The 13,226-nt window shown below is 33.7% G+C and overlaps 3 protein-coding genes across 3 annotated transcripts; all 3 read left to right on the top strand.

Annotated features, from left to right (window-relative positions):
- Positions 1-2,184: 2,184 nt before the first annotated feature.
- On the top strand, positions 2,185-6,217 carry LOC146932480 (vesicle-associated protein 4-2-like). Its single transcript, XM_085704157.1, has 7 exons — positions 2,185-2,519; positions 4,578-4,648; positions 4,968-5,049; positions 5,156-5,268; positions 5,372-5,449; positions 5,671-5,790; positions 5,905-6,217. Exons 1-7 carry the CDS (start codon positions 2,252-2,254, stop codon positions 5,965-5,967), a joined length of 795 nt encoding a protein of 264 aa, XP_085560283.1. The 5' UTR covers positions 2,185-2,251; the 3' UTR covers positions 5,968-6,217.
- Positions 6,218-9,741: 3,524 nt separating this feature from the next.
- On the top strand, positions 9,742-10,760 carry LOC146932479 (disease resistance protein UNI-like). The gene has a single exon (XM_085707764.1). The coding sequence runs from the start codon at positions 9,786-9,788 to the stop codon at positions 10,758-10,760; it is 975 nt and encodes a 324-aa protein (XP_085563890.1). The 5' UTR covers positions 9,742-9,785.
- On the top strand, positions 10,662-12,255 carry LOC146932478 (disease resistance protein RPS5-like). The gene has a single exon (XM_085704156.1). It carries the CDS (start codon positions 10,766-10,768, stop codon positions 12,044-12,046), a length of 1,281 nt encoding a protein of 426 aa, XP_085560282.1. The 5' UTR covers positions 10,662-10,765; the 3' UTR covers positions 12,047-12,255.
- Positions 12,256-13,226: the final 971 nt, after the last annotated feature.

The raw sequence follows: 13,226 nt of genomic DNA, 5'->3' as shown, positions 1-13,226 counted from the left end.
GTTGGTAGTGGGATAGATTTTGGGGTTAAGATCCTCTCCATTTATAAAAATAAATGGAAGATGCAATTTGGAGAGAGATAGACACAAAAAATAGGTGGTGGGTCCTATCATTAAATGTGTCTCATCATAATTAATTATTTTTTATTTTTTATGTGTCTTTATCTCTCTAAATGGAGGAAATGGAGAGGAAAATAAATGGGGAGGATCTTGACTCTAGATTTTGTGAGTCCGGATCTGCTCCAGTTCCTCATCTGTCCAGTTTCCCAGTTCCTTTCACGGATGTAAGACACACGGCAATTAATTATTTCAATGGTCTAGATTAAAATTTTGAAAATAATTATTTTTTTAATAAATAAAACAAAGAAACCGTGAAAAGGAACCCTCATCCGCTCCGCCGCACCACTGCTTCATCTCTTTTCAATCTGCAAATTTCAATCTTACTTTCTCTTACGTACTTTAAATCCACACCACTATTAATAAATTAAAAAAGATATGACATGAACTGGAAACATGAAGAAGGGAAAAATGAAAAAGGGGAAACACTTTCAAAATTTGGCAGCAATAATGTCATGATTTTGTATCAACCAGTCGACGACGGTGTGACAGAGCGGCGCGGTGAGATGGTGTGTCATGACGACATATGAATTTGGGTTCAATGCTGTGTTTCAACGTGTTTTCCTGTTCACGACGGCGAGTGCGAGAAGGAATTAAGGGTAGCGAAACACGTAATTCTCTTTTTTTATTAAATAAATACTGATTTTGGTTTTTTAATCTGAACCGTTGATACTTTGTTTGCCACGTGTCTCACATCAGGGAAAGGAACTGGGAAACTGGACAGATGAGGAACTGGAGCAGATCCGGACTCAGATTTTGTATAGGAGAATATAATATTTATGGCCGTATAGGATAGACAAAGGGTATATTACAAAAAAACATAATTAATTTTGTATTGATATTGTAAAATGATGAATTTTTTTCATTCCTAAACCCTAAAAAATAGGAGAATGTCTCTTTTTCTCTCAAAATGTATACACCATTTATTGTCCACCTATTTTTTCCAAGTTTAAATTTGATGTTTGCTTAAATAAAAGCCAATTTTATAGTACTATCTCCGTCCTGTAATAGATGATCTATTTGAAAATTTGCAATTTTGAGATAACTTACTTTGATCGTATTTTTCTACTAATATACAAAGATAAATAATATCATATAAGATATCGTTAGATTCGTCTCGATGAGAATTTTCAAAATATCAAATTTTCATAATTTTTTCTAATATATTATCCAAGATATTTATACTCAAAGTTATGCATTGACATGCGTAATAAGGTCAACTGTATCAAATATTATGTGAAGGAGAGACTAGTTGTAAGAGCATCTCCAATGGGGGGTCCTTACTTAACAAGGACCACTCCCCGTTAAGGACCCTCCATTGGAGGAAGAAAAATTGAGTCCCCGTTAAGGAACGAGCAACTATATAAGGACCCTCTCTCTCCTGGGTAACTAACGGGTCCCACGTTTAAAAAAGTAATAAAATGTGTACTACTTGGTCCCACTTGCATAAAGAAGTAATAAAATATGTACTACTTGGTCCCACTTGCATAAAGAAGTAATAAAATGTGTACTACTTGGTCCCACTTGTAAAAATGAGTAATAGATAAATTATTTTTGTTTAATATGTAAAAATAGTGGGACATATTTAAGTACTTTTCATTTGAGTCCTTATTAGTGTATTGCTATTGGAGTCATTGAGTCCTTAATAGGTACTTTTATTAAAAAATTATAAATAAGTGATGTGTCACGTGGGATCCATTTAAGGAGTCCTTGTTAGGGAACTACCATTGTGGATGCTCTAAAGACCCTATTATTTTTCTATTATCATCACCCTCTGTTGCTTAATCTCACCTTTTTGTCGTGTAGGCTGAAAGAAGGTTCACACTTTTTGAAAAAGTCAACCCCATAACGTGTTCTAAACATTAACACTGGTTACTTGAAATTGCAAGAGACCCACCACATTTTCCACGAACATCGCTGCCACGTCGTATCCCCAAAATTCTCATTTCCCATTCAACAACTCATTACAGTATTTATTTATTTTTTTTTTAAAAAAAAATAAAAAGTAAACGTCGTCGTTTATCTAACACACTCACTTTGAAAAGTTGAAAATTGTAAAACGTGAAAGTCAAGGCCCTCGTTTCCCTTCCTTCATTTTCCTCTTTCATCATTTTCTCAAAACAGAGAGACACCTACCATGGCCGTAGCTGAACCCAAACCTCACTCCGAACCTAAGGTTTGGAATTTCTTCAAACTTCCTTTTCGCAATTCTAACACTTCTTCCACCAACACGACGTCGTCTTCTGTTAATAACAACCTTCATCATCATCATAACCCTAACAGTAACACTCCTCTTGAAGGTTCAACTTCACACACTTCAAATTCAGTTTCATCTGTTGCTAGATCGCTTCTCCCAACACGACGTCGTCTCAAGCTTGATCCTTCTAACAAACTTTACTTTCCTTGTATGTATGCTGCTCATTTTTTATGTTTCTGTTTTACTTTTTATGTTGTTATTGGTTTTATCATGATCTATTTAAGTATAAGTATTTGCTGTAATTTCTATTAAATTATGTTTATTTCAATTTAATTAGAGGGTGTGTGTGTGTTATTAATTCTTTAATTTAACTATCTATAACTATAAACTTTTGGGTCATGTTAACTTGTGTCGGGCACAAGTTAAGAATTAAAACATAAGTTTTGCATTGAAAAAAAAATAAGTTTTTAACATTTCAAGACATTGAATGCACAATTTCCAAAAATATGTTACTGCATTTGGCTTCTAAACTTGTGCCTTAAGGGCACAAGTTAACATTTCCCTAAACTTTTTTATCTGGTTTAGAATTCTTGCCTGTTTAAAAAGGAATGGTTGACTTGTTTATGTTCTGGATCTCAAAGTATTTTGTCCACGTGAGCTTAGCTCAGTTCGTTAGATCATTGGCTCAAACCTGTGACATTTCACTTATTCACTTTAAAAAAGTGAATTTCTAGCCAATACTACTTCACAAAGTATTTCCGAAAATGGAAAAATTGAAAGCGTTTGCGAAATTCAAACTCCCTCAATTTCCATACATTATAAGGGCCTTTTTTGTCCTTAGGCGTTAGATTTTAATCTTTCTATTGACAAAATTTAGTTAGAGAACGATGGTCCATATATGATTTTAGTTTTGGGTCAGGTTTTGTTCATCCAAGTGATGAATGTACTATATGATGTAAAAAAAAAAAACGTTCTTTTTACCAACATAGTGTGGCACAATTGGCCGATAACCGAGTGTCTTAAGCATGTAGTCATGTGTTCGATCCATGGCTGCTGCGTACGAAAGATAACTTGTTAGGAGAGGTCATCCCCTTAAGTGGATCTCCGTACCTCGAAGGATTAGTCTCGGGCTTTTGGCCGGAGGATACCATGGGTAACCAAAAAATAATAAAACGATCTTTTCTCTTTGGGTTTGTTTCAATTTGTACCGTCAATCAGAGAAGACAACATTTAAGGTCAGTGTTAAGGAACCTTACTCAAACACTTTGCCCTTATGACCCCGTGCTTGGGGTGCTGTGTACCGTTATAATAGTTACGACAGCTAAGAACATATGCAGCTACCCGAGAAGAGCAGACGGATTCGCCACGTAGGCGAGGCCAGGATGTCATACAAAATACCTCGGGGGGGGGGGGGTCCACAGCCACATAGCTTGATTGAGCGGATCCTTGACTCCCATATTCGAGGAATAGGGCTCCCACATCATGATGCGACCAAGTCCTTCCCTTTTTTAGTCACATGACTGCTGATTGAGGGGAGGTTGGCGAGAAGAAGGGGGGGAGCTGGCAACGCACGTTGAGGGACGGCTTCGAAGTCATTCCGCTTCCTCCTCGGTCACAGCTAATATAAATTAGGGAGCAAGGCTCCTCTAAAGATCATCACGTTCACAAAACAGAAAAAGCTCAAACCCTTGCTAAGCACATCGTTGGCATGGTATATATTACTGTACACATAATTTATGGTCATTTATTGTCAGCATCTCATTTCCTATTGTGTGCATATGTTGTGGAGGTTGAGAGGCTTACTAGAGTACAATACGCTAGAGACTAGAAAGGTTGCTTTCTTCTACTAAGCAGTTAAATTTGAATGGCAGCAATAATGCCTTACCTTGTTAGCAATGGAAGTTACTAGGGATTGCTTTTTAATTATTAAAAAGTTGTCTTTGTTGTCTTTTTAACTAGTATAAGATAGATCATAGATGTGCATAACTAAGATACCAAGTTTTAATGGCTGCGCGGAAACTGTAAATTTTGAAAGTAGGTCAAACAAATGGGCGACACAGAAAATAAGATATAAAAAGTCGCTTTGTGATCATGCTCCTAATGTTGTATGTACTTTTAGGTCCATAAATACATAGGCAGATTCATGGACATGTGCTCATTTTTGTTTTACAGATTTCTTATTCGAGTACTTCTCCTCATGATTGGTCATTTTATGCATCCTTCTCTTACTCAATTTTGTTCTTTCTTTCCTCTCTGTCTTGTGTAGATGAGCCAGGAAAACAGGTTAGGAGTGCCATCAGGATTAAAAACACCAGTAAATCTAATGTAGCATTTAAGGTATGGTAAACATGTCACCTGTTTATTTACCCCCTATTTATTATCATGTAACATTCAAAATATAGTGAAACATGTTCACCTGTTTATTTATTCCCCTACTTAATACGTCTTTATATGTTTCTTTTCTCATATGCAGTTTTTGTTGTCGCGGTATGTTGATCGAGTCTCGAACTCACCTGTCTATTCTTACTTTTACTATGTCACTGTTTTGCAGGAAAATTATTCATTTATTATTGTATGAATTGACAAGTCTTCCTATATTCTAAATTAGTGTTGGAATTAAACTATCTGTTTTGAGATGTTTCTTTGTTTATCTTAGTTTCAAACAACTGCACCAAAAAGTTGTTTCATGCGTCCTCCTGGAGCTATCCTTGCACCTGGCGAGAGTATCATAGCAACCGGTAGGCAATATTCGATTTCTCTACATATTCTTTTCTGGGTGCAACCTAAGCTAGTATAATAAATACAAGGTTTAGTTTTCTTTCTAATTTGTATTCTGTTTACCAGTGTTCAAGTTTGTAGAGCAACCAGAAAATAATGAAAAGCCAGAAAAGAGTGGACTCAAATTTAAAATCATGAGTTTGAAGGTCAAAGGTTCAATTGATTACGTCCCCGAGCTGGTTAGATAATTTTATTTTGCTATAAACTTTTACTTTTGTCTAAAAGTGAGATCTTATTTAGATTTGTTTTCTAAGGCCATTAATTTTTTCTGCCTGGAAACAGTTTGATGAGCAGAAAGACCAGGTGGCAGTTGAGCAGATTTTGCGCGTTGTTTTTCTAGATCCAGAGCGTCCAAGTCCTGTGAGTAAAAAAAATTTCAGTGTACTTTTTTATTTGGGCAATTTTTGTGGTTATTACACGACTCCTTTGTTCTTTCTGCACTAGTTCATTTAATTATCTGTTACTTTATTGTGGGCGAGACATTCAATATAGGCTATCTTTATTTTTGTCTATAAGTTGTCTGTATATAATATATTAATTGATTGTATATTACTTATGGGATTCTATTTTTCTTCATTAAGATTTTGGAAAAATTGAAGCGGCAGTTGGCTGATGCTGATGCTGCCCTTGAAGCACGGAAGAAACCTGCAGAAGATGCAGGGCCTAAAATTATCGGTGAAGGGCTTGTCATTGACGAATGGGTGCGTATGTTATTTTAATTTTGTTAAATATTTTTCTTTGCAAATTGCAATACTCACTTTTGGACAATGCTCATCTATCTATCTATAATATGATTCCTGATTATGTTTTTTCAGAAAGAGAGGAGGGAAAGATACCTTGCTAAGCAGCAGGGCGATGTGGTTGTAGATTCTGTATAGAATGTTGGTCTGGATAAATTAATATATGTTGGTCTTCAGAGAAGAGTTTCAAAATCACAGGGTCTTTTTCTTGGAATATTTTCAGGTGAATGGCAAGTGTGTATTGTAGTGAAAAGTGAAAACTATGTGTGGGTGTGGTGATCATCCTTTATGTAGATAAATGTCATTATGTTTTCAGGCTTTTTGGTTTGTGGAATAATAATATATTTTGATAGATTTATGTGAGAAATAGTTCGTTCAAGTTCTCAAATGATTTGATGTCAATCTGTTTTGCTATGGCTCTATTTGTATGTAGAGTAGTTGGTCGACATTTTAAAAAAAAAAAATCCTAAGTTTGGTTACAAATATTGAGGAATATGTTGACATTGATTTATCCTAAGTACCCTGAACTCTTGGAAGTAAGGAAAGATGAAATCGGATCATTGGTTTATCCTTAATAATTGATTGTTTATAACAGTTGTAGTTCAGATAATCTTTCATAAACACTCAGATGGAGTGCTGCATTATAAAACGTATGATGTGTACAGTCAAGACTTGTTTAAGCACTCAGATGGGGTACTGCATTGGAGATGATCTATCATATCAATCAACCTTTTCTTGAGAAGTGGTTTTTTTCTTCTATCCTATTAATTTAATTAGCTATCAATTTGGCATTATTTTACAAACCTAATATATTACTGGTTTATTTATTTTATAAAGAGTAAATTACATTCACCTCCCTTGAGGTTTTCTTAAACAACACAAACACCCCCTCTAATTTTCAAAATTCATTAACCTCCCTTCATTTTGACACCATTAAACTTCCGTTAGATTTAAAAAAAAAAAAAAATTCCAGGGTTAGAGAGAAGCTCCATTATTCCTGGAAATCTTATCAAGCTTCTCAGGTTCTAGTGGATCTAGAAACCTCAATGCACTAATAACCTCAGCAAAATGTAAAAAATATCCTTTATTTCACTATTTTCACCGCATCTCCATATGTCATTCTTCTACTACACCTTCTTCCTCTTTTCTCCTTCGTCAGTTCACAACACCTTTTACTATGTTGATTATTTTTTCTACCAATTTTTTTAAACAAAAAATTCTTATGTATTGCATGTACTATTGGTAAAACTTAAATCTTTAATATTTGATTTATGTGTTGTCTTTTAGGATTAAATGGGTTGTGCGTCAACAAAAAAATATCCAGTTTTGGATGAATTTTATTTTTTGGAAGTGTAATTTTTTTTGGGGTCAATTGGATTGTTTTGGATAATCGAAAAATCAACAAACTAAATATGCTTCAGTGTTTGCCTTGGATCCAATGGATAAATTAACCGTAGAGGCCAGATCGAATAATAAGTATTAATGAATTGTTTGATGGTTGTTAGTTTTCTCTGAGATTCAGTACTCCGATTAAAGCCGTTTGGTCATGTGGATATTGTGCAGCTGTTTCTTCTTGTTCCACCAAAGCCAGGGAAAGAGACAAAGTTAACAGAGATGAAACACCGTTAGTGTGGAAGGGAGGTGCTTGTCAATTTAACAACAAAATAAGGGAGGTTAATGTTTAATTAAAAACTAGAGGGGATGTTTGTGCTATTTAGGAAAACCTCAGGGGAGGTTAGTGTAATTTGCCCTTTTATAAAAACTGCGTATCACACAAAAGAAAAACATTTTTATAGATACACATATATACAAGTAATGAAGTAAAACAAACTATTCTCCTAAAAAAAGTAAAACAAGATATTAAAAAATAAATGTAAGTTTTTTACAGAAAAATATGTGAGCTTTAAAGCTCTTTTGGTGGAATTATGATTTCCAAACTAACGTGAAGCTCTCTATAATTTACGTTATCTATGAATTCAAATTAAACGTATACATATATGCTCTTTTATTTTATTATATAGTTTTTTATATTTAAAAGAAAGTAATATATTTTAATTTGTTTACTTTTTTTTACAGTTTAAAAAAAATAAAATGATCATAATGGAATTTTCAAACAGGTATTAGTAATTAAGAAATAGTTTTTCTTAATTTTTGGAAAATACGTAACGAAACAAGTTATGGAACATTGTTAAAAAATAATTACACATCAAATTGAAAAAAAGAAAAATACTAACAAGTGTTCTTATGATAAAAAGAAAAATACTACTCCCTCCGTTTCAAAATGAGTGTCGCTTTAGCCAAAAAAATTTGTTTCAAAATGAGTGTCGCTTTCAGTTTTCAATGCAATAATAACTTTTTTTTTTTCAATTGTACCCTCCAATTAATACTCTGCACACTACTTCCAAAGTATTACTTTTAAAACTAACTAATAGTTAATAAGGATAATTTGGTAAAATAACCATTCTCTTTCTCTTAATCATTGCATTTCTTAATATGTGTGTAAACACCTAAAACGACACTCATTTTGAAACGGAGGGAGTAAAAGAAAAATACTTGATAAGAAGTATAAAGAGAAAATTTTATCTTGGGAATGATGCATTTAACACATTGAAAGTTTAAAAAGTAATTTTTTCAACATAAAATTTATAAATCATTTTCATTTTTGAAGAGTAACATGCACAATGTTGCATAGGTTAGAAAACCTTTTTTTTAATCTTATATATTTTCTCTATCAAGTCATTTTTAGTATTACTATTTTTTTTTTAAAAGTCATTTTTAGTATTAATATTTCCAATACATTATTTCTACATTTGATTTCTAAACTTGTGCCTTAAGGGCACAAGTTAACATTTCCCTTAGTTTTTTTTTTTTTTTAGAAATTTTTAGTATATTTAGTTACTACAAACCTTTTGAATAATATCAAATAGTTATCTATCAGATAATAATTCATTTTTTTTGAGGAGATAATAATCATTTAACTACTTTTGTAAAAAAAAAAAATTCATTTAACTACTAATTCCAAACCGAATAATTCCTTTAACTACTAATTTTAAGATGAACAATGCTATAATTGTTTACCCATAAAAAAAATTCTACAACCGTTTTCTATGATAATATTTGAATGATGTCAAATATTGATGTTGTTGACATAACATTTTACGAATTTACATTATTCGCGTGAACGAAGCTTACTTGGTAAGAGATAATACATAATAAATGTAGGGTCGGAATTCGAACCCTAAATACAATTAATTAATATTCTTCTTCCGCTAGGTTTTTTTTGTTTTTGAAGAAGCATTCTGCTAGACTATTTGACCAATTTTTTTTTACGAATTTACGTTATTCTTCACCCTAAATTTTAGTTTCTTATTTTTTTTTGTCTTACCTGTGTTGTTCTATGGATCTAGATCCTCTCCTGCATTTTCTCTGCTGCTGTTTGTCCTGCCATCATCTCAGCCACTCATCAATATTTTTCTCTTTCCAAAAAAAAAGGATTAAATATGTTTTTGGTTCTTATAAATATTTTAACTTTTAGTTTTAAATTCTCTAAAATCTTTCTACGACTTTAATCCACAAAGTTTTTCAATTAAAACTTTTGATCACGACTTTTAAGTCAACTCTTGCGTATCATTTTTAAATTATATATTTTTTTTTTGCAATCATATCTAAAATATTATAACAATTTTTTCCAGTTATTTTTTTTAACTTTTTAAGAAAAGAGAAATTAAATATTTTTTTTTTTATGTTTTTGATCCTTCATATTCATATTTAATTCATGTTTGTTAAAAAAACTCAAACTTTCTTTGGATGAGATTCTTATAACATTCTGAATATTTTTACAAATCTGTGAAGTTAGACATAACCTAACTTAAAAAACAGTGACCAAAAATGTAATTCTTTATAAATATCCTACATAAATATCTCATAGGTCCATGACTCTATGTTTCTAACAGAAAATGATGAAGGCTAATCAGTATCGTCAAGAATTTCAAAACAACAGATGTCTGAATGGTTACTGCCCAAAGAACTTTGTGTCAAGCTACAAGTTGGGAAAGGAAATTGTTGAGAGACTCAATGAAGTGAATGCCTTGCTTTCTAAAGCTGATAAGACGCAGTTTACTATTGAGCAACCACCTAAACCTGTTGATGAGATGCCTTGTGGTGAGACTATAGGCTTGGACTTGATGTTCAACAAAGTATGGAAAAGACTTGAAGATAATAATGTGGGAATGATTGGTTTATATGGAATGGGTGGGGTCGGAAAAACTACCCTTATGAAGAGAATTCACAGTGAGTTAGGAAAGAGGGGGCATAGTTTTGATATAGTGTTGTGGGCAGTTGTTTCTAAAGATTGTGATATCAATAAAATCATGACTGACATCAGCAATAGGTTAGGGATTGATGAGAGTTTTTGGAAAAGAAGTAGTCAAGAGCAAAGAGTAGCGAAGATTCATGAACGGTTGAAAGAAAAGAAGTTTGTGTTGATGTTAGACGATTTATGGGGAAAGCTAGAACTACAGGCAATAGGAGTTCCGGTCCCGAAAGAAAGTAACAACAAATCAAAAGTTGTGTTCACAACACGGTTTGAGGATGTGTGTGCTAAAATGAAAGTGGAAACAAAACTGGAAGTGAAATGTTTATATGATAAAGAAGCATTTGAATTGTTTTGTAACAACGTAGGTGATGAGACATTGAAATGTCACACAGAGATCCCAAGGCTAGCGCATGAAATGGCTAAAGAATGCGGAGGATTGCCGCTAGCATTAATCACTGTGGGAAGTGCCATGGCTGGGGTGGAAAGTTATGATGCTTGGATGGATGCGGGAAAAAGTATGTATGGTATGTACATCAAAGGGAAAACTATAATTGAAAAATTAATACTTTCATGCCTATTAGAGGAGGGTATTGGTAATGAAATCAGTATGATGTGATTAAGATGCATGATGTGATTAGAGATATGGCACTATGGTTAGGTCGAGATGAAGATGAAAACAAAGACAAAATTGTAGTTCAAGGGGAAGCAATTTCCATGTCGGAAATGGATTCTAAAAGATTGAATGTTGTAGAGAAGATTTCAGTAATAACTACTGATTGGGATTCAGAAGAAAGCTGGAAGGTACCAACTTGTCCAAATCTGACCACCTTTTGTTTAAATTTAGAAAAGATGGATTCTAATGCCCCTACTTTATCATTGAATTTCCAATCCATAAAAAAGCTGAGAGTGTTGGATTTATCAAAGATTTGTCGTATAATCAATCTATCCTCAGAAATAGGCGAGTTAATCAACTTGGAATTCCTTAACCTCTCAAGATCAAAAGTATTTGAGTTGCCTATTGCATTGAAGAAGTTGAAAAACTTGAGGGTACTCCTTATGGATGATATTGACAATAGCGTTGTACATGATCTTTTGGAAGTGATAGAAAGTCTTGAACAATTAAAGGTGTTTAGATTTAGAGGATTTGGTGTCAGTACTGAACAAGAAGAGATATCATTACTGGAGAAGCTGGAATCATTACCAAAATTGGAGGAACTGTGCATTGCATTAAGTAACATCACTAGTGTGCAGAGATTATTTCACTCCACCAAATTACGAGATTGCTGTAGATTCCTTTGGATTACTGGTTTGAAAGAGGAGGGGACAAAGTCACTTGAAATGTCTTCATTATTAACATCCATGTCGGAAATCAAGCATTTGGATGGCATAATTCTTTTGAGCATACAAAGCCTCGTCGATGGTTCCTCGATTACCGACAAATACCATCTTGGCAAGCTTCGCCAAGTGTACATAGTTGAATGTAATTCAATAACTCATTTGACATGGTTGAGGTATGCTCCGCTTCTCGAGGTCCTTTATGTTGATTTTTGTAGTTCAATTGAAGAGGTGGTAAAAGAAGCTAAAGATGACGAGCAAGCTGGCTATGACTCCAACAATGATATGATATTCGCAAATCTTAAAGACCTTTGCCTTTATGATATACCAAAACTAGTGAGCATCCACAAGAGAGCTTTGGATTTTCCTTCCCTAAAACGTATTACGGTACTTGATTGCCCCAATCTGAGGAAGCTTCCTTTGAGTTCCAGCTTTGCTTCCAAGAATAACTTGATTACAATCAAATGCAAGACGGAGTGGTGGAACAATTTAGAGTGGGATGACAGAGTTATTCCAACCTTGCTACGTCCTAAACTTACAGAGAGTAGTATTAAACTATTCAAGTGAATTTAAGAAGTTGAAAAAATCTGAATTTCTTTACTCTCAATTAATTGGGCTTCTGCTTCTGTATATAAATTTTTGTAATTACAATTTTCTCATAATTCTATTTAATGATTTTCTGATTCTGGTATACGTGTAAGCAAATATGTTTTTCATCTGTTTGTGCAACATAAAATTAATACCCAATTAGTAGTAACAAACCGTCAATTATGCTTTATGTTTAAGAAGCTCAAGTGTCCTTTAAAGAGAAAACAACATCCAAATTGACAGAAAGATATATCATATCATTGTTGGAGTCATAGCCAGCTTGCTCGTCATCTTTAGCCAATATCTTTAAAGGAAGAAAACAACATATGAACTCTTTAAAGGAAGAAAACCCAATATCTCTTACTTTCATCAATTTGGATGTACATGTTACATTCTGAACAACAAGCTCTACCTAAAGAAATTTGATGCCAAGGCCCAAAGAGGAATCTTTTTAGGTTACTCTGAAAGGTCAAAGGCACACAGAGTGTATAATTCAGAAACACTCTGTGTTGAAGAATCTATGCACGTTAAATTTGATGACAAGGAGCTTGAAGATAAAACTTCAAAGCAAGATGAAAGTTTTGCAGAGATACAGGTTCTTGAAGTTACTCCAGAACCTGATCAGATAGCTGAATCTGAAGATAGTCCAGAAGCTGAACCCACATCAGAAGCGCAAGATGAAGCTGCTTCTGATGAAGCACAAGATGGCTCACATCAAGCAGATCCTCCCAGAAACACATTCAAACACAAGTCTTCACATCCTGAGGAGCTAATCATTGGAAACAAAGATAGTCCAAGAAGAACAAGATCACATTTCAGACAAGTAGAGTCAATGATTGGACTAATCTCAATGATTGAACCTACAACAGCTGATGAAGCACTTTCAGATGATGGATGGATCCTAGCTATGCAAGAAGAGTTGAATCAATTCCAAAGAAATGATGTGTGGGATCTGGTACCCAAACCTCAGCACAAGAACATTATTGGAACAAAATGGGTATTCAGAAACAAGCTGAATGAGCAAGGTGAAGTAACAAGAAACAAAGCCAGGCTTGTTGCACAAGGGTATAGTCAACAAGAAGGCATTGATTACACTGAAACGTTTGCTCCAGTTGCAAGATTGGAAGCAATCAGGTTACTTCTTTCCTATGCAGTTAAT

This window comes from Medicago sativa, chromosome 4, assembly GCF_051527215.1.
Source record: "Medicago sativa cultivar Bolivia chromosome 4, Bolivia_mono, whole genome shotgun sequence".
In the NCBI taxonomy this organism is placed as follows: domain Eukaryota; kingdom Viridiplantae; phylum Streptophyta; class Magnoliopsida; order Fabales; family Fabaceae; genus Medicago; species Medicago sativa.
This window is presented reverse-complemented; position numbering and strand designations above follow the sequence as displayed.

What these genes read in the sequence shown, in the direction of transcription:
- LOC146932480 (XM_085704157.1), top strand. Translation starts at nt 2,252, where the DNA reads ATGGCCGTAGCTGAACCCAAACCTCACTCCGAACCTAAGGTTTGGAAT. An exon ending in CGAGAGTATCATAGCAACCG is followed by an intron (nt 5,050 to 5,155) that starts GTAGGCAATATT and finishes TCTGTTTACCAG; the next exon opens with TGTTCAAGTTTGTAGAGCAA. An exon ending in GGCTTGTCATTGACGAATGG is followed by an intron (nt 5,791 to 5,904) that starts GTGCGTATGTTA and finishes ATGTTTTTTCAG; the next exon opens with AAAGAGAGGAGGGAAAGATA.
- LOC146932479 (XM_085707764.1), top strand. Translation starts at nt 9,786, where the DNA reads ATGATGAAGGCTAATCAGTATCGTCAAGAATTTCAAAACAACAGATGT.
- LOC146932478 (XM_085704156.1), top strand. Translation starts at nt 10,766, where the DNA reads ATGCATGATGTGATTAGAGATATGGCACTATGGTTAGGTCGAGATGAA.